The following is a 25,777-nucleotide window of genomic DNA, read 5'->3' as shown; positions in this document are numbered from 1 at the left end:
GGCTGCTAAGCAAAGGAATGTTGATCCCAGTTCCTTCCTGCCTTTCTCAGTGTTCTCTTTCTCTCGAGAGGGGAGCAGACATCTTCTCTTTGTCTCTCCTCTCAACCAGGATGAGGGCCAGCACTGGGACCAGTGCAGGCTGCTCCAGCATAGCCAGTTAGCTAGATATAGAACTCTTTCCTATCAAGCATGTACTTCCAGAATAAAGTAGTTGTTTCGTATTTTAAAGCTTAAAGTCTCTGTCTGACTAATTTGCAGGGAAGGTAGAATCTTAGCAAAGATTCAGACACACACACACTAAGCTCGCTCAATACTCTCCATTCCGCAGCGCTACGCAACTCTGCTACGCATCTCAATAGAAATTTCGACAGGTTATGCGCCCAGCCATGCAAATGGAGATTTGAGCAATTAAAGGAGCTATTGTGTTTGAATCAAGGAAGCTATTAGAGACCTTCAGAGTTTTTAGTCAGTGAAGAGTTGAGGCTTTTACTTCAGGATGGCCAGCATGACGGAGGAGCAGCTAGGTCTCCAGAGACTGGAACCCAAAGGATGGAAGCTGTGGGAATTTCGCATGCAAAAACACCTGAAGCAACAGAAGCTGTTGGAAGTAATTACAGGATCGGAGCCAGGAGAACGTGCTTCTAGGGAGGAACAAAGAATTTGGACTGAGAAACACGAAAAAGTACAAGACCTCATCGCTAAATGTGTAAGTGACTCTCAGATTCCCCTGATTATGACTTGTAAAAGTGCCAGACAGATGTGGGCTACGCTTGAATCCCATCATAAACCAAAAAGCGGAGGGCATTTAATTGCAACGCTATGTAGACTTATTAATTTACAAATGAGGGATGATTTTTTTGAGGAACATCTTACAAAATTCATGGTGCTAGTCCAAGGGATAGAGGAAGCAGGCACAATTTGGAAGGACCAGTTCAAATAGCTTTATTTCTGGACTCACTTCCAAAATATATGGAGACTTTCGTAGTTATAATGCAACAACAAAACAAAACTCTAAATGAGATTATTTCTTAAGTTAGAGCGCAGTTCTTTCAGAAGAACAAAGGAAAAACTGATGCAAGAGAAGACGAAGTCTCCTCTTTCTTAAGTAAACAAACTGGCCAAGCTTCTAGCCGACAGCCAGTCAAATGCAGATTTCAGGAACAAAGGGAATCCAAAGGTATGAAAGCCAAGCGTTGCTATCTATGCAATTCAGAAAAACACCTTAAAGACCAATGTGACAAGAAAGGGAAGCCTGAAAGAAATAAAGAATTTAAAGGGACAGAAAAGAAAAGTGCAAAGGGCTTTTCAACTCATGTTGAAAAATGTTATGACAATAAATTCTATAATGATTCAGGAGCAAGTGCTCATCTAATAAATGAAAAAGCTTTGTTTGAAGATTTAACCCCATATGAAGGCACAGTTAGATTGGCTGACTCGAGAGTCCTGCCCATAAAGGCGCGGGGAGATGCTAAGCTGTTTTGCCAGACTCCAAGTGGCACTGAGGAAATTTATCTCAGGAATACGCTCTGGACCCCAGGAATCTCAAACAATTTAATTTCTGTTAATGAAGCTACAAACAATGGGTGCTCTGTGTTATGTGAACAAGATTCCTGCACAATTTCTAGAGATGGTGAAATTTTATGCACAGCTACCAAAAGAAAAGGGATGTATGAACTTGATCAAGGTCCACAAGCTAATGTTGTGAAAGAATGCTGTAACAAGTCTTGTTTACATTTATGGCATAGAAGATTAGGGCATAAAGATATGGCAAAGATTATTACCCTTCAAAATAATAATTTAGTAAGAGGCTTGAAAATTGAACCCTGTCAAGAAAAGGGGAGATGCACATGCTGTGTTAAAGCAAAAGGGACCCGACCCAGTTTTCCTAAACAGAGTTAAAGGAAGACTAAGCGCCCCCTAGAGTTGATTCACAGTGACATTTGTGAAATGCCAATCACTTCAACTGGCGGAAACAAATATATTGTCAGCTTTATTGATGATTATTCAAGATTCACTGTGATATATATGTTGAAGGAGAAGGGGCAAATGCTTCAGAAACTCAAAGAATATGTGGCAATGGTGACCACTAAATTTCAGAGAAAACCACAAATTCTACGTTCTGATAATGGGGGAGAGTACATGTCACATGCTACCCAGCAGTTTCTGCTTGAAAATGGGATTGAGCATCAAACCACCGTACCCCACAACCCCACAAGAGCAGAACGGAGTCTCGGAGAGAAAATTCAGAACCCTTATTGAGAAGATGGCTAGATGGCTAGAAGATGCCAATCTCCCACAGAAGCATTGAGGAGAGGCAGTGTATACTGCCACCTATCTACAAAATCGTTTGCCAACAAAGGTGAATGGCAACAAGACTCCATTCAAATTATGGTATGGGAGCATACCCAGTTTGGCTCATATAAAGGTGTTTGGATCAAAAGTGTATGGTCACATTCCACACCAGAAGAGAACCAAATTGGACAACACTACAAAGGAAGGAATCTTCATTGGATATTCTTCAAAACAAAAGGGATACAGAATCCTAAATCCCAAAACAGAAAGGACTGAAATCCAAAGAGCTGTCTACTTTGATGAAGGTCATGGTGCATTCCAACCAGAAGGGGCACCATTCCAAGACCACAACAGTGAAGAAGATGAAGTAGAAATACCATATAGCACTACAGATTACAGCAACATGCCAGCACTGGAGGACAGTGAGGAAACAGAGCAAGAAGGGGAACCTGCACAGCCAGAAGGGGCAGCAGAGAGTCCTGTACCAAGATGCTCTAACCGCACCAACAGAGGTGTACCTCCACTGAGACTGTCCTACCTGGCATGAGTTGATGAACTTCCAGAGCCTGAGACCTGGAAAGATATTGAAGCCTTACCCTAAGCTGAAGCTGAGAGGTGGAGGCAGGCAGCCAAGGAAGAGCTGGAAGCTCTACACAAGAACAAAACTTGGACACTTATCAAGCTTCCTCAAGGAAGGAAAGCTGTAGGTTGCAAGTGGGTATTCAAGAAAAAGCCAGATGCTGAAGGGAACATTGAGAGATACAAGGCAAGACTAGTGGCCAAAGGATACTCTCAAAAGTATGGACAAGACTACTATGAAACTTTTGCTCCTGTAGTCAAACATACAACAATCAGAACTCTACTAAGTGTTGCTGCTAACAAGAAAATGCAGGTGGAACACATGGATATAAAAACAGCGTTCTTGCATGGGGAAATAGAAGAGGAAATCTGCATGCAACAACCACCAGGCTTTGAAATACCAGGAAAGGAAACCCTAGTATGCAAACTGCAAAAGAGCATCTTTGGACTGAAACAAGCTGCAAGAGCTTAGAATGACAAACTGAACCAAATGCTCTTGAAACAAGGCTATAAAAGAGGCGAAGCAGATCAATGACTATATAGCAGATTCAAGAACAACAAATGGACTTATATTTTGATTTATGTAGATGATTTACTATTGGCTTATGAGAATTCACAAGAGAAGCAATAGTTAGTAAATAATCTAAGCAAGGAAGTTGAAGTGAAATGTCTAGGCGACATCACGTACTACCTTGGAATACAAATTGAAAGATAGGACGATGGATCCTTTCTTCTAAATCAAAAACAAAAGATTCAAGACCTACTTGAGAGTCTAGGAGTGAAGGATGCACATCCAGCACCTGCACCAATGGAAGTAGGATACTTGAAACCAGACCAGAATAATCAACTCTGGGAAGACAACAAAAGGTACAGACAAGCTATAGGGAAACTCCTGTACATCAGCACAATAACCAGACAAGATGTGGCGCAGCAGTGGGATACCTTTGCAGAAAAACCAGCTTGCCAAACAAGAAAGACTGGGAAGCAGTCAAGAGAGTGGCAAGATATCTGAAAGGCACTGCAAACTTAAAACTAAAGCTATCAGCTACTCGAGATCCTAAACTTCTAGGATATGCTGATGCTGACTGGGCTGGAGACACCAAAGATCGTAAGTCAACTAGTGGAAACTTGTTCTACTATGGGTAGTCACTTATCTGTTGGACAAATCGAAAGCAAGAGACTGTAGCACACTCATCTACTGAGGCTGAATACGTATCAGCTGGTGAGGCATGCAAGGAAATGCTGTGGCTACGCAAGCTTCTAGGAGACTTGAGCATATCTGAACCAGAGCCTATCAGAATACTTGAGGACAATCAAGCCTGCATAAAACTCGCGGAATCAGAAGGGCAAAGTTCTCGCATGAAGCACATTGATGTGAAGTTCCACTACCTAAAGGACATAAGGGAGTAAGGACTTCTAGAGGTGACCTACTGTCCAACAGAAGAGATGACAGCTGATGCTTTGACCAAACCATTGGGCAAAGTCCGTCACCAGAAACTATGAGGCAAGATGCACCTTGTAGAATGAACCAAGTTCTCGTTGAGAAGGGGTGTTGGAATGTATGAAGTTCAACTCCAGCTTGGTGAGTTGAGGCTGCATGGGGTTAATAAGGGTAGCTAGAGAGCTAGACCTCTTGCTGGTTGAGGCTATACCTATCCCTTTGATCCTCTGCCATCTCTCCCCTTCCTGCTAGGCTGCTAAGCAAAGGAATGTTGATCCCAGTTCCTTCCTGCCTTTCTCAGTGTTCTCTTTCTCTCGAGAGGGGAGCAGACATCTTCTCTTTGTCTCTCCTCTCAACCAGGATGAGGGCCAGCACTGGGACCAGTGCAGGCTGCTCCAGCATAGCCAGTTAGCTAGATATAGAACTCTTTCCTATCAAGCATGTACTTCCAGAATAAAGTAGTTGTTTCGTATTTTAAAGCTTAAAGTCTCTGTCTGACTAATTTGCAGGGAAGGTAGAATCTTAGCAAAGATTCAAACGCACACACACTAAGCTCGCTCAATACTCTCCGTTCCGCAGCACTACGCAACGCTGCTACACATCTCAATAGAAATTCCAAGAAAGAGAAGAGAGATCTTTGAGTAAGCAGCCTCAGAAAAAAACACTCTTAATGCTCTTCCTGTTCAGTTTATATATAAAAGGTACCTTGCTGACCTTAGTGAGTATGTCTGAAACTTGGAAGAAGGAGTCTCTATGATGTCTTGGGGCTAAAGTGCATCAGCCTTTTAGTTTAAAAAGAGCTAATCAAATTGTGCTCTTCCTCCCTGTTGCCTTACAAAGGAGTAATCTGGGGAATGCAGAAGGCCTGAATCCCCTATGCAAAAGGCCAAGGCAGATAATGGTAGGTGGCACTGAGGACAAACCAGGGGGCCTCAAGTAAAAAATAGTTCATTTCTAATATTTTATGCCCCATTTTGATGCCCACTTGATCTGAACTGGATGCCTGAAAAGGGACTTCACCAAATCCAAGGGAAATAAATGTTGGATTTCTATCCTCTGACGATTCTTAGTGGGCCTTGAAATGTATTGGTAAATGTCTGAAACCTGTCACTAGGCTAGTTTTAGACGATGACAAACTAAATATGGCTAAATGTCATCTTTTATTATGGTGTTTGATGGTTGAAATAATGAAAGCAAGAATAAAATTGGATTATTCACTGTGGGCATTTGGTTGGCTTTCAGATTTGATTGTAAAAGTCTATAACATCTCAATTCTCATACCAATTGTCCTAGTCTTTTCCCCCCACCTCCATTATTACATATTGCTGACAGCACTACTCAGAGTTCTGTAGTGTATATTTGCTCGCTCTCATTTGTCTGAGAGTGTTTGTCTTTTTATAAAATATACTTGAAAAATCTGTCACAGAACAGGTTACCAACAGTTCAAAATAAACCTTAAGAACTACAGCATGTGAACTGGCAGGTTTGGTTATGTTCATGAATATGCAAGCATATGGAAAGTCTTCCTGGACCAGGCCAAAGGCCCGTCTAGTCCAGCATCTTCTTGTCACAGTGGCCAACCGGATGCCTTTGGGAAACTTGCAGGACCTAAGTGCACTGACATTGATGTGCACTAGACATGATGCATCTAGAAACCCTGGTGAGGTAGCTAGACTCTGAAGAATGGCAATGCTAGCAATTCACACTGTAATATTTTAATAAAGCATCTGCAAAAGACAAAAATAGGGAGATAATGGGAACAGGGATTTACCCAGGATAGGTATCTGAAAATATGGCCAGTTGGATCATGTGTTCTTGCTGGCCTCTTAACATTGGAAGAATTACTGTTAAATGTGCGAGTAGCACAGCAATGAAGGAAGAGGTCGGGTTGTTTAAGAACAAGCAGCTCTGAGCAGCTGGGAGACTAATCACGGGCACCTGGCTTAGGGAGTCTGTTATAAAAGGCAGTTCATGGCTGCAGCAGACTGCTGACTACAACGTCGGTTGTGACCCCTCATGTGCAACGCCGTTGCTAGCCTCTAGACCTTTGGACTGGACCTCTGGCTTTCTGAACTCTGCTTCCCTACCTGGACAACGCTCTTGGACACTGCTACTCGTTAGTTTGTCAAGCCTTTCTTCTGCTAGCCGGCCTCCGTTATCTGCCTGGCCTTGACTGATTTATTGCCCAGCTAACTGCCGGCTGCTTCGTTACTGTCCAGCCCCCAGCCCTGAAGCTGACAACTAGATAACTTGGCAGACAGACAGGATCACACATGTGTATAAATAATGCACACATACACATGGGTACAGAGGAAGTTCCTAAATGGTGGTGCCAAAAAGCCATTAATTTATTATTACTATTACTATTACTATTATATAATAAGAATAAGAATAATCCCACCCTTCACCCAGAGGTCCCAGGGCAGGTTACAACAATTTTAAAACACATAGCTAAAACAGTTAAAAACAACCTAAACAACATCACAGAAAATAGGGTGAGTCCTAAAAATATACACCTCAGGTGTTGAAGGCTAGGGTAAAGAGTCAGAAATGTAAGAAGTAGCAACACTGGCCACTAGGCACGTCCTCTATTGATGGGCTTGGCTCAGAACTGTCATGAAGTGGAGCATATTTCACCATTGACCAAGGCTCCCTCTCTTCTTGTATACAGTTTGTCACAGTCAGTCATTCTATTAGTGATTAATTTGTCTTAAGCCAAAAGCCAAAACACTGGTACCCTTGGTGTCACATGGCCTGTCTAGGGCAAGATCTGAGACAGTGTCTCTAGGCGTTGCCCCGTCTTGTGTTGTTTAATTGCTGTTTGTTTAACCAGGAAATGAACTCTGAGATTGACGACAGTGTCCGGAGACAGACTTCTGGGAACAGGGAAATGTAGGGAGCTCAGGTCCTTCAACGATCAGGTTCCTAACACTGAACCCAAGTAGTGGTTAAAATACAAAATACATTTCAGTTTAGCTATCTTTGCTGGTTGCTTGCATTCTAGCCTAGTAGTAAGTGCTTTGTGTGCTTCCTTTCCAGACTCCTGTTTCCCAGTAGCAGCACAGGTCCCAGTCCCTACTGTTAAGTCTGAACTTTGATGAGGGAAGTAATGGATGTGACAGAAATTTCTGGCTCTTTGCCTAGTCAAGCCCTGTTGCTTTTAATAGCCTTATCTTCCTCAGAATCTAAGGGCCTTTCCATATGATTTCTTAAATAAAAACTGCTTTCGTCTTTAGCACAGTCCTTGCAATAGCCCTGCCTATGCCGTAATTCAATATCCCATTCTCACATAAGGCATGGGGGAGGTAACTTTACTGAAGAATAGCAGTAGTACTACTACTAATTTTATTATTATTATTATTATTATTATTAGAGCAGCTGTAAATTTTAGCATTGGAGGGGAGAAGCACTCAAACTTCAGAAAAATCTTTGTTCAAAAGAAAAAGGCTCAAAATGTGAGACACTGGGAGATTATGGCATGTACTATCTATAAATGCTTTTGCAAAAAGTCAAAATGCTACTGACCTCTGGTCAGTTTTTAAGGTCAAAGATGGAGGCTGGGAAATAGTTCCCCCTCTGGAATGTTCAGCTAAAATGATAGGTTCTTATTGGTTCACATTGAAACATGTTCAGAAGAGGTGGGTCATCTCCCTTACATTAGTCACATTTTTAGAAAAGGCTTCAGGAGCACTACAAGGAGAGTACTCAGACTTTCAAAAATAAAATGATGTTAAACCTTTCTAAAGTTTCAGAAAATGGTGCAGCCATGAGTGCATGGGAAATTACACTGGGGAAGTCAAAACTGCACTGTCAAATACATTGAACAACAATAACAAACCCAGTTGGTTCAAAGAGTAATATAAGCTGCAACTAAAGGTAAAGGTGTCCCCGCACTTATAGTGTGAGTCGTTTCTGACTCTTAGGGTGACGTCTTGCGACATTTATTAGGCAGACCGTATATATGGGGTGGGATTGCCAGTTCCTTCCCCGGCCTTACTCCCCAGCATATGCTGGGTACTCATTTTACTGACCACGGATGGATGGAAGGCTGAGTGGACCTCGACCCCTTTTACCAGAGATTCGACTTCCTCCTTCTGTTGGAATCGAACTCCGGCCGTGAGCAGAGCTTCGGCTGCGTTACCGCTGCTTACCACTCTGCGCCACAGAGGATCTTCAAGCTGCAATTAGGAACAGGTAAATATATTAATTTTAGTTTCTCTCAATTTCTCATTTTTCCAGTCTTAAATTCAATCTTCACATTTCTACATCAGTTTGCAAAAAAGTCCTCATGAAAATTCATCAGCAACTTCTCCTAATATACATGTTGCATGCAATTTTGTTTAATATACACATTTTTGCAAAGCAATTTTCCCTAGTATTCCCTAAATGCATTTTTGTATGTTATTTTATATGCTGTGTACAAAGGGCAAATTAGATAGGTTTGCCTTTAATTGTGAACTGAATCAAATTTCTCTCCCATCTCTAGCTGCAACATTAAAAACATTTTAAAAAAACTTTCAAAAATGTTGCAAAATAAAAGTTCACTGATGGCACCAGGTCTCAGTATCAGGAAAGACTGGTTTCTAGAATGCTGTGCATTAGTAGAAAGCTTTCTTGGCAGCAGCAAAGGCTATTGCAAGTACAGTAGGGCCCCACTCATACAGCAGGTTAGGTTCCAGACCCCCGCCGAAAAGCGAAAACTGCCAAAAAGTGGATCAGCTGTAGTGCAGGGGTCTGGAACCTAACCCGCTGATCGCGCCAGAGAAGATCAGCTGTAGCGCACTACAGCTGATCTCCTCCTCCTCCAGCGCCATCAGCTGTAGTGCGGGGGGCTGATCACCCCAGAGATCAGCTGTAGCATGCTACAGTTGATGTTCCCCTCCTCTGGAGGGATCAGCTGGAGCGCGGGGGGCTGATCACACAGGAAGAGGAGAATATCGTGCTACAGCTGATCTTCCCCTCCTCCAGCGAGATCAGCTGGAGCGCGGGGAACTCCAGCACCCACTCCAGCTGATCGCCCCGCTGGTGCCATATTAGCAGAATGCGGAAAAGTGGGGTGTCAAAAAGCAGGGCCCTACTGTATGTAAGAAGAGCTCAGCTGGATCAGAACAAAGACCAGGTAGCCCAGGATCTTCTGAGAAGTCCACAAGGAGGACTTGGGTAAAACAGCACCCTCTGAGCCCCAGCAAAAGATTCCTGGCAGCAACATCACTGCCACTTACTGTGAGGACGGGCAAGGTGGTGGTGAGCTCACAGCTGCATGATGTGCCCGAACAGCCCTGTCTTCACCACCATCTCCCCCTCCTGGTAAGCAGCAGCAACACTGCTGCCAGGAGATTACTGTGGTGATTCCACCCCACCAGGCAAACTAGGCACTCCTGCTCTTCCCATTTTTGATTCCAGCAACTGGTATTCAGAACCATACCTTTTCCTGCGCTGGAGGTATTACACAGCCATCAAGGATAAGGAGTTAAAAAGGAGTTTAAAAACTCTTTTAATGTTCATCTACATGGAAGCATTTCTTCATTGCAAATACACTGATTTTACCTTCTTTATTGATTTGCACCATCTGGAGTTCCTACTCAATGGTAGCTGCCAATCTGTTTTTCTCATTTACACAAGTAGACATTCCTCTGGGAAGGATTAGTCTCACTGTTTCCTTATGGCCCTGCCTATAATTATACATTTCCACTTCCTCTGGTTGCTAGGTAACTGAGCATACTCAGTCTGTTCTACCAGGTACAGTAGGTTCCTTTTAAAAGGGAGAAGTGCGAATACCTGTGTTTTCTCTGCCTATGGGTCGTAGGTTACTGCTAACATACAAATCTTTGTGTGAGCAGTGTTACACTTTTGTGCACAAGTTGGGGGGGAAATAAAGGCACCATTTGCAGCAATATAAAAAAGGCCAGCAGAACGGAGGAGAGCAGCTGGCCCACAGGAAACAAAATGAAAGAAGGGAGGAGGAGATAGTGGACACGAAGAGGGGAACGACTGATATACTCAGCTAAAAGCATCAGAGCAAAGCATCTGCAACCATTAAATAAAAGGAGCAGAGACTTTTTTTCCTCCCCTTTTCGTATTATCAGTGGATTGAGTTAGTATGGATTTACAGAGGGAAAACTGTGTGATTTGCCAGTAACATTATGTGAACCATGCAAATTTAAAGGACATATGAGTAGCACCAAACACACAGTAAACCACCGTGTAGATGAGCCCTTAGTCCAAACAACACATGACTATAACAAACTAGAGAAGGTGCCACATGGAACTCTTCACACAGAAAATGTAATTGCACGCCTTTGGAAAATCATATTATAGAACATTATATCAAACCCCACAGAGACAAACTCACAAACACAGAAACAAACTCACAAACCAGCCAAAAAGAATTTTACAAATCAAAACCCATCTAAGATTGTAATTACTACACACACACACACACACACACACACACACACACACACACACACCAAAAAAGGCATTATGGTGGAACTCTGGTTATAACATATCCAGGCAGTATTATGCCTGGAGCCTGTGATGCTTGTATAATCACACTTCACACTTTACTAAAAAGCATTGTTTTTAAAGAGTAGCTGAGAGGAAAACAGTATGATCTCTGCAACAAAATGTTGGTGAGCTAGGAAAGTGATTCTGTAAGAGAAGCATTGCCTTTAAAAAATACATGGTTGGATCCGCATACAGCAAATTATTAACAACTATGTATTTCTTGACTATCCACTGACTGTGTGGAAAATACTACAGAATAACAGTAAAGTAGAATTCTCCTGTAGCTTCCCGCTTTTGGTGTTGGGGGGGGATAATTTAAAAACCCCTCCCAAAAATGAGAAGGAAACTTCCTGAATCTACTCTGTATAGTAGCTTCCCAAGGGGGATAATACTGGAAAATATACTATACAAGCATAAGTGACATTAGCACATACTTCACAAACATCACTTGCTTCAAGGTTTCCCCCCTTTATAAACCTTTAACATTTTTTACCACTTTCCCTTGTGATTTACAAAATCCTGTTCATTCTCTGAGGCTGCAGTCCTATGCACATTTAAGTTGAATCCAGTGAAACTTCTCAGTAGACATGCATATGATCACACTGTTTGCCCTCTTCACCTGCCAATTCCTGAAGAGCAAACTAGACTTTTAAACTCATAAAGATGTCTATTTGTGAGTGGATACCTTTAAAAAAACAGTCTGCTGTACAGGTCCTTGTTGAAGAATGGCACCATTCATTAGGGTGTTTTTAATATCATTTTCACTAGTTTAACCATCAGGTGCAATTTGGTTCTTGGACACCTTAGTGGTCATGCAACACATAACATTCAGCAATCAGGCTGGAGTTTTCCATAGTGGAAACAAGAACAAGTGTAACATCATAAACCAGCAGCAGTAACTGCATTTAAACTGTGATATGTTTTTTATCCAGTTATTGTACAGTAGCTGGTTCCCAATGAATAAATATGCCCCTTTCACAAATTAAGGCATCTTTACACTAAAAAAGGCTAGCTAAGATGGTACTGTAGAACTCAACTGAACATTTTGCTGAATTTTATGAGGCAGGGTCAGCACCTCAATTTGCTGAAGCATTTGCAATCATAGAACACACGAAGGGCACAGCAGTGTTAAGGCCCAAAATAACTGACTGCAGAGTTAAAAGCATATACAACAAGTTTGCGGCATCGCATTGGCAGCTGGCTGCTTCCAAGGGTACATTTTACTGGGACCCAGAGAACCAGGGGCCCAGCCCAGACTGCAACCCTATTACCATTAGGGGGGAAAATAGAGGCTAAATGGTAGATCATGCTTGAGGATATTTATGGAAACTTTCCTTCTATCATGTATCCATATCTTACAAGATTTCCTTGGAATCATTTAGAACCAGTGTTAAAAGCAGAACAAGCAACATTCTGAATAGTGAGTTGATGGCCCAGGCCCTTCTCTAGAACAGAGGAGGAGTTGTACTTGTGCAATTAAATTAGGACGTGTAGTCTGAGAAAAAGAGAGATGTGACATGTTCTCTCAAGACCTACAGAGCTCCTTGTGCATACACAGAAAGGAGGGGTGACTGGTGCAAGGGCCACATACCATAATAATCACTGTCATTGATCTGAGGGACAGCGGGAGCCAGTGCTGCTGGTAGGATATACAGCCTCCATTCATCAAAACTGCAGGCATTTTATTACAGGGCAAGAATGGTTAAGCCACCTAGCTATTTTGAGTATTGAGTGTGAACTTTTAAGGGAACTTGACTTGAGAGAGATAACGCATGATTTTACAATGAAAAAGACTTTTAAAAAAGCTTTAAAATGAATCAGGATGTTTATAAAATATTAGCAGCCATATTGGTCCATGAGAAGAACAAAAATCAAAGCATTATAACTATTTTTTCTTTAAAGAATCATTATGGTTGTTTTCACTACAGCCACAGAATTAAAAACTACATATTTTGTTGTTATTATTAGCTTGTAATAAATATAACAAACAATAATCCACCCCACCCCCCAAACAGACCCATTCTTTATTGTCCTGTCAAACATTGACAGGGCAATACCTTTATTAGGACCAGCCAAAAAGTTGCAAAATAGTTAGCAAGGTTTGTAGATCTCTTCTTCAGGGTGGATGTTATGTTAAAACAGAAAAAAGGGGGTGTTTGGGGGTGCATGGAAGGTAAACCACAAAGTGTAATCCATGGTATAATTTCAAAAATGTACAAAATGTAATTTCAGGATTTTTTAAAAAAAGGTTTTCTTTCATAACTGACAAGATTGTATGCATGGGATGGGCTTGTGATATGTTTGTGGGAGGGGCCATGTATCAGGTTTCTACTGTCCCCCCCACACAAATGATGTTTGGTCCCTGCATTCAGTGGGTATGTGACACAGCCCAACATATGTACAGATATATGTACATAGCAGGGCTATTCCATGTGAATGGAAATGATTGGGTCAGGATCTTGCCTCACATGGAGAAGCCCTATGTGTGTAACAGAAGATGTTGACTCAATGTACAGCAGCTGTGAAAAAGGTAAATTCTATGCAAGGGATTATTAGGAAAGGTATTGAAAATAAAACTGCTGATATCATAATGCCCTTGTATAAATCTATGTTGCAGCCGCATTTGGAATACTGTGTACAGTTCTGGTCATCTCACCTCAAAAAGGATATTGTAGAGTTAGAAAAGGTTAAAAAAAGGCAACCAAGATAATCAATGGGATGCAGTGACTCCCCTATGAGGAACGGTTGTCACATTTAGGGCTTTTTAGTTTAGAGAAAAGGCGAGTCAGAGACAACATGATAGAAATGTATAACATTCTGCATGGCATACAAAAAGTAGATAGAGAGAAATTTTTCTCCCTCTCTTATAACATTAGAACTCATGAAGCTGAATGTTGGAAGATTCAGGACAGACAAAAGAAAACACTTCTTCACATAGCGCATAATTAAACTATGGAATTTGCTCCCACCAGAGGAAGTGATGGCCACCACCTTGGATGGCTTTAAAAGAAGATTAGATAAATTCATGGAGGATAAGGATACAAGTCATGATGGCTACTAGCCATGATGGCTGTGTTCTGCCACCATAGGCAGATGGAGTATGCTTCTGAACACCAGTTGCTGATAGCCGCAAGAGGGGAGAGTGTTCTTGCACTGAGGTCCTGCTTGTGGGCTTCCCATGGGCATCTGGTTGGCCACTGTGGCTGCTTACACACTGCAGTTTATTCCATTATTCTGATGATTTCTTACCTAGCAATTTGCGCATTGTATTTGATCTTTCACACGATGCACAAGCTAGCTCCAGAATTCTAGTCGAATATAGTGGAAGTTTAGCACAAATTTCCATGATAAATGATACCAGAAATAATCCGTTAGCAAGGCTGGGAACTTGGAAGATTGCAGGAGTTTTTTGCTAGCTGCAGCCGCTCATGTGACAGGCATCCCAACATGCAGTGCGTTCCTGCCCTTTAGTTATGCTGTGGGGTTTTTTGCCTGATGAATGTTGTACCAGTATTCTGGCATCGGCGCAGATAGCAGCATTTTCCCCACACACACACCCGTGTTGATACAACTAAAACAATTTTAAAAGTAAGATCCTAAAGGAAGAGGGCTTGCGTGGTGACGGGACGAGATCTTAGACCTCCTACACAGTGGGGAACAGTGAGCATGGGTGAGGGAAGAAAACAAGCCATGTGAAAGACAGTTTCATGAAATGCCGCTATATTGGGTAAAAAGCTGCTGTTCCTTAATGCAACGTGTACTGTAGTGTGAAAGGGATTTTAGAAATTGGGAAAGAAGTGCTCCCTTTTTAATCCATTAAACTAACACAATCAGCCCCATGTGTGAAGGCAGCCAGCGAGAACAGGATGCTGGACTAGAAGGGCCACAGGCCTGATCCAGCAGGCTTTTCTTATGTTCTTAATTCCTGTGAGCTTGAGAAGGATATTGCAGAATGTTAGAGTGTTACACATTCCCCTTTTCCTAGTTGTGAATCCCTCTATGGTGCCACTGTGAATAAATCTGCCCTCATGACACTGTCTTAGGTCACATCCACACCATACATTTAAAACAGTCATATCACTTTAACAGTCTTGGCTTGCCCCACAACATACTGGGAACTGTAGTTTGTTACGGGTGCTGAGAATTGTAGCTCTGTGAGGGGTTCTCCTAACAACTTTCAACACCCTTAAACTAGTTCCCAGGATGGTTTTGGAAAAGCCATGACTGTTAAATTGGTATAAGACTGCTTTGAATGTATGGTGTGGATCTGATCTTAGTCTAAGTCCTATTTGTATTTAGTTAGAACTAGAAGCATGTAAGTCTTTAAGAACTTAAGTGTGCTCTAAACCTTTAGCTAATACCACATGAGAAAAACAACCTGCCAGTTGTGCTGAGTAGGGCAGGAATCACAGCACCAACACCAGTGGCAGCTAGCACTGAGGAAATCTACAACGTCCCCTCATGACATTCTTCTCATGACTGTTTTTCCCTTCCTTTCTCTTCATCTCTGTGTGCTCAGGTGGTACACCAAAGAGATAAGACAGGAAAAGGCACAGACAGCATGGTAATAGAAACTTGCCCTATATATGAAATATACATATCTTACTAATATTGCACCACTGCCTGCCAAAGGGCTGAGTAACAGGATGAATGAGGAAATGAAGGCTCGGGACTGATGTGCAGCATTAGCAACAGCAAATGTTTCAGGAGGCCATTAAGGTTTTGCAAGCAGCTCTTCAGTTCATGAGGTGCTAGCAAGTTTCTGGTGCTTGATACAGGCACTTTTACTGATTACATCATTTCATCATTCTTGGGGCAGGGGAGCCTTAGCTCACAAATAGCACAGCTTTCTGCTTTCCTTCAGGACAGCTTATTCTTGGTAGCCGGGTCTGAGGCAAATATCATTTTTAGCTGCTTAGTGTCTTGATAAGAACATGGCAAGCTACCTTATGACAGGTCAGGCCATCTGTCCAGCTGCTCTGTCTGGCGGCAGCTCTCTAGGGTATAAGGCAAAGGTGTTTTCCATCACCTACTACCTGAAACTTTAACTGGAGATACCAGGGATTCAACCTGGAACCTTCACCATGCAAAGCGGGTGCTCTGCCACTGAATTATAGTTCCTTCTCTGCAGATCACATTACAAGCTAGTGAAGCTGCTTGTGTTTCTGAAATGGTTTAATGCTTTAAATCAGACTGTTTTGTAGGCCTAACAAACATATAAGGGAACATAAGATTATATGATGAAACACACAAGTATTCTCTGGGCATCTAATAACATTACAAAAAATAGTGCAGAAGAAAACAGTTCAGCTCTGCAATCAAAAATAGGATCCTGCTGTAGCCAAATTTTAGGCAGGGGGAGGGGGGACCACTGTATTGGGCAGTGCAGTTGTTAAGCAAACATCCGTAAGGAGTGCTTTCAGATGTAAAGAATGTTTCTCACCACTGAATCCAAGACAGACACAGACAATGAGGTCACTAGATGTTAATCTGAGTGATACCTACATGTCAAGGCAAAAGTACGGTTACCACTACAATTATCTTCATTGCCTCTTCCGACCCAAAACGAATGGCTCAGTGCATCATCCAGACCTGGGCTCATGGTTTGTCTTGCTCCAAAAAAACCACAAGATGTAGCTAAGGTTTGTTCTATGGCTTACCACTCATGGTTTGTCTGGGGTAGGCGAAGGTCAGATGATGCACTAAGCCAAACTGTGATTTAGCTTGCTGCAGCAGGACCGGTAGAGGAGCAAAGCGGCAACAATCTCCTCTCTGGGAGCCTGCATGTTCATACATTCATGCTAAACCATCATTTAGCTTAGCATTACATGAAAGCTGAGCCAGTAATACTTTTTAGGGCATATTAGCTGAGCAGTTTCAGAGACTTGGCCAGAAATATACAAACAAAACTTGCTGCTTATGTATTTGACAAGCAGGATCTGCATCAAAATGTAGACTCTTATTCAAGGTTCCAGCCAGTCAGCCGTGCTCTTTTCCAGGATACTGTATGCCATTTCACCAGTTTTCTCTTATTTTTCCCAACAGACACCCCATATTCTGTGGCCACTGAGCATGCTCAGTCTTCATTTGGCTGTTCAGGATTTCTTCCTCACCTTAAGGTTTGTTGTTGTTTTGTAAAATGTTTTTTGCCTTCTGCAGATCTTGGGGTTTTCCCAAGCCTGGTGTCTATGGATGGTGCAATTTTGGCTATGTAACAATTGATACTCAGATAATGAGTTTGCTATTACAATATGGGATGCTAAATAGTATCAGAACAATAGTGTCGAATCACAGAAGAGTCAATTGTACCTAAAATGTATGTGCAATCCTTCAAAATTAAAAAATGTCATTTGGAAATTCTGTTTCCTGCTCCTGTTCTTTCAGGAGTATATCATACCATCTCCTGAGGAATCTGTTTAATTATCCTATTTTCAGGGTGGGGGGAGAGCTTTCTAATTTTCTCTATTCCTTAAAAGGGACGCAAACTAGTCACTCTCCAAAACATGGCTTATGTTGGAGCAGGTTTGTTTTAAGTGTGTGCTTGCTTCATTATACAAAGGTTAAAGGTTTGCAAAACAGAATGATTAATGGAACCTGGAAACCAATCCCACCCAGCAGAAAGATAAGAAACAGCAAAGACAATTTGACATGCTGCAACAGTGAGGCTGTTGCTGCTTGGCTCTCTGCAAAATCTTTGTGGCCTAGCCTGCTATTTCCTTTATTTGCAGACAGGTCTATTTGGCATGCTGCAATTGTTCACCATCCTGTCCCCTGCTCTGTTGTTGCCATACATTTCTGGCACCTCACTGGGGTGGGGAATGATGGTGTCTCATTCCCAATGATAACCTACATATGAAATATAAGACGTTCTGAAGACCCCTATGCTTGTTAAATTCCGGTTTTCTGAAATGTAGGGAGTTTTCTTCCTAGAGAGAAGGACCTACTGGGGAGACAAGAATGTCTTGCAGACACTACTTTCAGGCTTTATTTTTAAAATATTTGGCACTAAGTTGATGCATTGTAAAAGCTTTTCCAGATTTGAAGCCAACACAGTAGATAAGATGTTGGCGGCCTTTCATTATAGAGAGACAAAAGCAGTTGTGAAAGGCAGGGTATTATAGCATTTCAGGATTTTATTAGAAAGTCCTACAGCAGCATTTTAGAAGTTTTTTTGGGGGGGGGCTAAGAATGTTTTAAAAGAGTACCAAGAGAATTGCCACTTGGCACATTTACAATTAGCATCATTGGATTTGTTTGATTTCATTTACCTCTAAAGCCATTAAACATTTGGCCTATGTGAGGAGGACAGCAAGTGAAAATCAACATGCATTTAAATTATAGGTGTATGTTGTAGTGGTTAAGGTGTTGGACTACGACCTGTGAGACCAGGGTTTGAATCCCCACATAGCCATGAAGCTCACTGGGTGACCTTGGGCCAGTCACTGCCTCTCAGCCTCATGAAAACCCTATTCACAGGGTTGCCATAAGTCGGAATCGACTTGAGGGCAGTACATTTTAAATGAGGAAGTAGATGTTAAGGATCAGTTTCTGGTTTTTTCCCCAGCAGGAAGAAGTAGAAACAGGATATGATTTGAGAGGTATGGGGGTAGCATATGGATCCTTGGTTGCCCTGATGGATGACCTTTATCGGGAGAAGGGCAGGGAGTTCCCAGTAGATACAGCAGGTATTGCAGCCCTTGTCACGATAAGGAACAGCAAGGCACATTGGGCTCTTGACACAGTTGCCCCCGAGTGCCCTGTCCAGCACTGTGGAGCCCAGTTTGCACCTTGGTACACCAGTGAGCGAAGGGCAATGAAACAGGCTGGACGACGGCTAGAGCACAAGTGGCGAAAGATGTGTTGTGAGACTGATCAGGCATGAGTAAAACATCATAACCATGCCTACTGTGCGGTGGTGAGGGCGTCGAACAAGGCCCACTTCTCTGCCACCATCGCATCCTCCAGTGGAGCTTTTCCGTATTGTCAGGGGTCTGTTGAAATCAGCTCATACTGGAAATGGAAATGTAGGAAATGGAAATGGAATTTTAGACCCTTTGGAGGCCCACTGTGAATTGTTTGCAAGGCACTTTGAGGGTAAAGTTGCTCGCCTCCCTAGCAATCTTGATGTCCCATACACATCTACTGCAGTCCCCAGTGAGGTTCCAGTGGAACATCTGCTGCAACTTCTTGGGAACAGTTTCACTTGATGCAGTCTGATGACATGGACAAGTTGCTTGCGATGATGCAGCCAGCAATGTGTCATCTCGACCCTTGCCTTTCTTGGCTTATTAAAGCTTGCAGAGGGGGTTTAACCGAGTAGATTCAGGGTGTGGTCAACACACTGTTGCGGAAGGGAGTGGTTCCAGCTTCCCTGAAAGAGGCAGTGATCTGACTGCTCCTCAAAAAGCCCACCCTGGACACATTGGTTTGCGACAACTACCACCCAGTTGCAGATACCCCCTTCTTAGGGAAGGTGATTGAGAGGGTTGTGGTGCAGCAATTGCAGGCACTCTGGGATGAAACAGATTATCTTGACCCATTTCAATCTAGGTTCAGGCCTGGTTATGGGCCTGAATTGGCCTTGGTCACCCTGATGGATGACCTTTTTTGGGAGGAAAGGGGGAGTGTGACCCTGTTATTCTTACTTGATACCATTGACCATGGTATCCTTCTGGGCCAACTTGGTGAGGTGGGGATTGGAGGCACTGTTTTACAGTGGTTCCAATCCTATCTCCAGGGCTGTCTTCAGAGAATAGCATTGGATGATTGTCTTTTGGCCCCCTGGCAGCTGTGCTGTGGGGTCCTGCAGGGTACCATCTTGTCCCCCATGCTGTTTAACATCTATATGAAGCCATTAGAAGGATTAATCAAGAGATTTGGGGCAAAGTGTCAGCAGTATGCTGACAATACCCAGCTCTATTTCTCTGTAACATCTGAATTGGGAGAGGCTGTGCAAGCTCTGGACCGCTGCCTGGAGTCAGTAGTGGAGTGGAGTGGCCAATAAACTGAGTCTGAATCCTAGGAATCTTAGCTTGGGACTAGGATACCTGAAAGACCGTCTTATCCCTTATATACCCAGTCAATCACTGCACTCTGCAGGTACCATCTTATCAGGAGGTCCTTCTGCACAATATAGGAAACAGACATTTAGTGTAGTGGCACTTACCCTTTGGAATTCCCTCCCGTCAAATATTAGTCAGGCGCCATCTCTGTTATCTTTTCGGCACCTATGGAAGACCTTCCTCTTTCAACAAGCCTTTCAAGTAGAGACCTTATCCCAGTCTGCGTCTGTGCTGGCATTGCTCTTTATTGTTTTTAAACCTTTTTTAAAAAAAGATCTTTTTAAACCTTTTTTAAAAAATGTTTTTAAAGATATTTTGTTTTAATATATTTTAAAGTCTGTTTTTATGAAGTTTTAAAGTATTTTTAGTGCTTTTGTTTACTGCCCTGGGCTCCTACTGAGAGGAAGGGTGGGATGAAAAAATGGAAATGTACTGCCTTCAAGTCGATCCCGACTTATGGTGACCCTATGAGTAGGGTTTTCATGGTAAGTGGTATTCAGAGGTGGTTTACCATTGCCTCCCTCCGAGGCTGAGAGGCAGTGACTGGCCCAAGGTCACCCAGTGAGCTTCATGGCTATGTGGGGATTCGAACCCTGGTCTCCTAGGTCATAGTCCACCACCTTAACCACTACACCACAAATAAATAAATAAATAAAATTAACATGCACAAGACATGAGGGGGAGAGCTGGGCTATGTCTGCTGGCCCTGTCCTCACCATCATGACCCCCCCACTCCCTTCATGATTGAGAACCTTACACAATCAGGGTTCTCAACCACAGTGGGAGCCTACATGTATGGATCAGGCACCCTTTTCCCGACCTTTGTCCCAAAGTGTGGAGGGGACAGGGAAGGGACAGGACTGGCAGAGATCCAATGGTGGGTGGGGAACCACCAGGTACAACCTTACTCTCACCATCATGTGATATGGCGTGTGTGTGGGAATAACACCCATACTATAAGGCTAAAGTCAAGCATTATTTTGGACATTTCAACTCATGTACGTGCAGCACTCAGATTATACAAGACAACTAGTCACACTTCCCTTCATGTCAAAAATTATCTCCTACAAATAAAGTAAAATGCCATATGCCCTACCTTAACCAGCATGTGTTGTGTTTTCTTTAAATCACTACACTTTAAGGTATACATAAATTGAGATAACAATTCCCTGAAGACCTCTGCATGGTATGGGAACTTCCTGCCTGAAATAACTTCTGTTGGAACAAAACCGCTGCTCATCATATAGTATCAGTTATGCACACACACATATTTTATATAAATCACCACTGGCACCCATTCTTCCCCCTTAGGGCATTCGCAGTACTACTGCCCTGCACAAACACTACTAACCAACTTTTTTGCTTACTTGTTGCTTGCCAAACAACAGCCCAACTACATACATTATGATCTGCAGCCCCCAGGTTAGAGGATATGGCCCCCACCCTTTCCCAAATATATTATAGGATCATAAGTCACTGCCCGTTTGTCAATCTAGCCCAGTACTGGTTACTCCTGCTGGTAGCAATTCTCCAGAGTCTCTGGCAAAGATTTTTCACATCACCTCCTACAAGAGATCCTTTTAAACTGGAGATGACAATTTAAAAGGGAGGAGCCATACCACGGTGGAAAAATCGCATGATTTGCATCCAGAAGGTCCCAGGTTCAATCCCTGACACCTCAAATTTAATAAGGATACAGAGCAAGAGACTGAATGACCTTTGCCAATCTGAGTAGATAATAACCTCATTCGCATGTCATAGGAAGCCATAAACCAGGTGTATGGAGCCTCAGGCCTTGAGGCCAAATGTAGCCCTCCAGGCCCCTTTATCTGGCCCTGGAGTCTCTTTGTGGGCCATGTCCCTTCTCCAGATGCAACCCCTCACCAACCCTGCTCCAGCCCCTTTTCAAGTGCTTTTGCTGGAATGTGTCCTTCAACACCAAAGATTCCTCTTGCTTGCCTGGATGGGCAGACATGTGTATAAGTAGTAACCTCTGACTTTTTTGTGGCTGGAATGTGGCCTACTATACAAGGGCAGAATGATATCCATTGTTCCACCCACATTTGCCTCTGGCCCTGCCCATCACTGGCATGTGGACCTGGACGATTCCCCATGAGGAAATGTGGCCCTGAGACTGGAAAAGGTCTTCTGCCCCAGCCATAAACCATGGCTCATCATGCATGAGTGAGTTTTTCCACCACATGCTTCCCAGTTTGAGCTGAGAGGAAACAAACCACAAGCCCTGGCTTAGTTCTCCTCCAGAATGTTGCTGCTTTGCAGGAGGGATTCACTCACATCCTTGAGATTTCAGTTTTCACAATCAAAGTGGATGGAAGTGATGTGGCACAACTCCACTAAAACACACACACATACACACAATGGGTGGACTTTTTGCGGTTAGATAAGTGACAGGAAAAAAGAATACAGAAGCAGGGCTGGTGCCAGGCATGACTGGGCCCTTGGTCATCAGCCTGCCCTGGGCCCATGGCACCCGCCTGCACCTACCTCTCCCACTGCAGTAAATGGTGGTCGCGCTGCGCATGCATGCCTGCCATCAACCAAGATGACAGCCGAGGCTTCCCTAAGAGGCTGATGCCTCTTCCGCCATCATGGTTGATGGCATGCACGTGCGTACACATGCATGCATGCCTGCCATCAACCAAGATGGCAGCAGAGGCATCAGCCACTTAGGGAAGCCTCGGCAGCCATCTTAGTTGATGGCAGGCATGCATTAAGTATGGCCAGGATTCACCCCAACGGGAGAGGTAGGTGGGCTATGCGGGCAGGCGTCATGGGCCTGCACTGTTGTAGGGGGGTGCCTGGGAGCTCCCTCTGTGCAATCCACAATGGTCAGGAGCCAACGCTACCACAGATCACAGAACGGGAGCGCTACCCACCCACCCTAAGAAGGGACTCCTCTGAGACCCACAGGCCCTCAGCCAGGGCCCAACCTAGCCACCCTTTGGCACCGGCCCTGTTCAGAAGTGTGGGTAATGATCAATTGACAGGAAGATGTATAACCTCCTTGCAAACAAAATCAAATTGAATGCTCATTGTCATATCACCTCCCTGCAAACAAATCAGAATAAACGTTCAGTAAAGAGTAGATGTCATATAACCTCTACATCAGCTTTGTCCAAGCAAATCAGTAAACAAGTTGTCTGGAGGAGCCCTTAGTGTTACTTCTGAACCACGGGTTGTGGTTTGTTTCACTCCCAACAAACCACAATCCATGGCAAAGTTTTGTTCTTAGTTTACTGATTGATGGAACAAAGTGAACCATGATCCCTGGTTCAGATGTAAGTCTGGGATTGTGGTTTGTTTCTCCCCAGCTCAAGCAGTGAGAAGCAAACCGCTCTCTTGACATGTTCATTGTAAACCATTAGCTATGGTTTACCATGATGTGCAAACTGAGCCAATATTAAGCTGTCCAACAGTGTGATCTTGCATTAAGTCAGCCCCTTACGTTTTCTTTGCTAGGACCTGGAGCTAGGACCTTCACCTTCTGCCTGGAAAATATAGGCTCTGCCACTGAGCTGTGGTCCCATCCAGATTTGCACTTTGTCTTGTCCACATGTGATGCAAACACTCCACCCAATTAAGTGTGATTAATTGACAGATGAAGGCTCAGGCACTGATCTGAACTTGGATTCAACACCATATTTTGTTTGAGCAGAGAAGCTTTTGCTCAAGGGCTAGAATTAACAAAGGTCATTGCTTTTGAAGTATGTCTATGGGGCTTGTAAACTACATTAGTAAAATCTAAATGGAATGTGCAAGTTAGATGCAGCTCCCCAGTGCCTACAGCACTTTCATGGGGTCCCTCAGCATGAGAAAAAATTGCTTGTACCTGTAGGTAACAGTTATCCCCCTGAAACTATTTGTGTGTCTACAGTATAGACAAATGGGCATACAGCAATGCACAGGCAAGGATCTTAATCGCCCCCTTTTACTCTTAACATAAATGGGGCTTCCCCTTGGAGAAGAATCAAGCTGAGTAGACATATGTGTGCTGTTCCTAGTTCCACATTTCACATTAACTTTTGTACTGAAACCCTAGGCAGCATTTAAGTATAATGAATGTTATTTTTTTATTTCTTTTGCATCTCAAGTAAATGGCAGACAGCACTACGCTACAGCTGTAAAAGACTTTCTATAAATCCAAAATCATACTTAATTGCTTCCATTATGACCTTTAACCATATCCATCCTGTGTTTTGCCTTTATAAACATTACCATTACTGCTGATATCACATTAATCCACTTTACTGTAAAATCTTTCTACTTTCCATACAAAATGTTCAGCTGCATATACAAACATCGGTATCAGTTTTCTTCTAGATATGATGAAGCAGCTATGTTTGTTTATTCATGTGTCTTTCCTGTTCACATATAAAGAAGAATAGTGGGATGGGGCACACATATTCAGAGAAGAAAGTGTCTGAAGCGACATAGTGTGGGGCAGGTAGGGTGGCCAGATTGCCAAGTTAGCTGGGTTTTACCTGGATTCTAGCCAAGCTATCTGGTGCTTGCTTAGCCCATTCAGTGGCTCAGATTCCCAGCTTTCATACTTTTAAAAAGCAACACTCTAGCTCTTGTGGATCCAGAGATACAAGGCAAAACGTGGAGGCAGTTTTCTGCCCATTTTGTGAGAAATCAGCCTACTCCCACCTTCCATTGTTCTTAGCCAATGAGGGACACCACAGCTGTCCTGGGAAAATCAAGAATTTTAGTCTGCCTGTTTGCTGCATATGCAGAATCTAGGCAGTTTAGAAAACTACACATGTTCACTTGATCAACATTGCTCGGCACCCTGGACTCTCTAGTATGGGGTTCCACAGGGGTCAGTTCTGTCCCCCATGCTGTTCAACATCTACATGAAACCGTTGGGTGCAGTCATCCGGAGCTTTGGAGTGCATTGCCATCAGTATGCTGATGACACACCGCTCTATTTCTCCTTTTCATCTTCTTCAGGTGAGGCTGTCAATGTGCTGAACCGGTGCCTGGCTGCGACAATGGACTGGATGAGGGCTAATAAACTGAGGCTCAATCCAGACAAGGCTGAGATGCTGTTAGTGGGTGGTTCTTCTGACCGGATGGTGGATGTCCAACCTGTCCTGGATGGGGTTGCACTCCCCCTGAAGGAGCAGGTTCGTAGCTTGGGGGTTCTCCTAGAACCATCTCTGTCACTTGAGGCTCAGGTAGCCTCAGTGGCACAGAGTGCCTTCTACCAACTTCGGTTGGTGGCCCAGCTATGCCCCTATCTGGACAGGGATAACCTGGCTTCAGTTGTCCATGCTCTGGTAACCTCCAAGTTAGGGCTCATCCAAACGGAGCGGGATAATCCATGTTTTTCATATCCGGTTTGCCATCTGACAGTCCTCACTGACTTTCCCCCCCGCTTTTTTCCGATTTAAAAAATATGTTTTTTGCGCCCGCACACGCAGCGGGAAGACCCGTACATCCTTTTCACTTTTTCCAAGCCCCGCCTGTAAAACCACCCCCATCAGCCAATTGGTTCACAAAAAAATGACGCATGCTCCTCCCCCCCTTTGCAATGCACAATATCACGCATGCGCTTGAATGTTAGAGCGCAAAAGTTTGAATTTCCCTGTGGCTGTAAAGGAGTTCCTTGCTGCTTGCTACTTACAGGTCTCTCTGTGGAGCAATTAGTTAACGCCTTCGGCTGTTAACCGAAAGGTTGGTGGTTCGAGCCCACACAAGGACAATTCATGTTTTCTTCCGTTATTACCCATCACAATTATAATTCATTTTATCTGGGTTAGAACCAATCAGGGAGCAGGAGAGGAGACGTGAAGGGACAAAACTGCTGGCTCCCTTCTTTTTGCACTGGAAAGCCAGGACTCGGCTGCCTTCCAAAAGCAGCTCCTCGAGG

General features: G+C 43.4%; 1 protein-coding gene across 11 annotated transcripts in view; it reads right to left on the bottom strand.

Moving 5' to 3' along the window:
• The window catches only part of FGD5 (FYVE, RhoGEF and PH domain containing 5), a 295,580-nt gene that overhangs the window by 134,724 nt on the left and 135,079 nt on the right, over positions 1–25,777 (bottom strand). For 9 of the 11 annotated variants that reach the window (XR_009761507.1, XR_009761505.1, XR_009761506.1 and 6 more), the window contains exon 4: positions 8,344–8,490. The exons of the other annotated variants lie outside the window; for them this stretch is intronic. Coding sequence is in view for 6 of the 9 variants with exons in the window: in XM_061618450.1 (XP_061474434.1) it covers positions 8,344–8,490 (147 nt within the window). In the remaining 3 variants the exon portion in view is untranslated. The remainder of the gene's footprint in view (positions 1–8,343; positions 8,491–25,777) is intronic. 11 annotated transcript variants of the gene reach the window in all.

This window comes from Rhineura floridana, chromosome 3, assembly GCF_030035675.1.
Source record: "Rhineura floridana isolate rRhiFlo1 chromosome 3, rRhiFlo1.hap2, whole genome shotgun sequence".
NCBI classification, from domain to species: Eukaryota; Metazoa; Chordata; class Lepidosauria; order Squamata; family Rhineuridae; genus Rhineura; species Rhineura floridana.
This window is presented reverse-complemented; position numbering and strand designations above follow the sequence as displayed.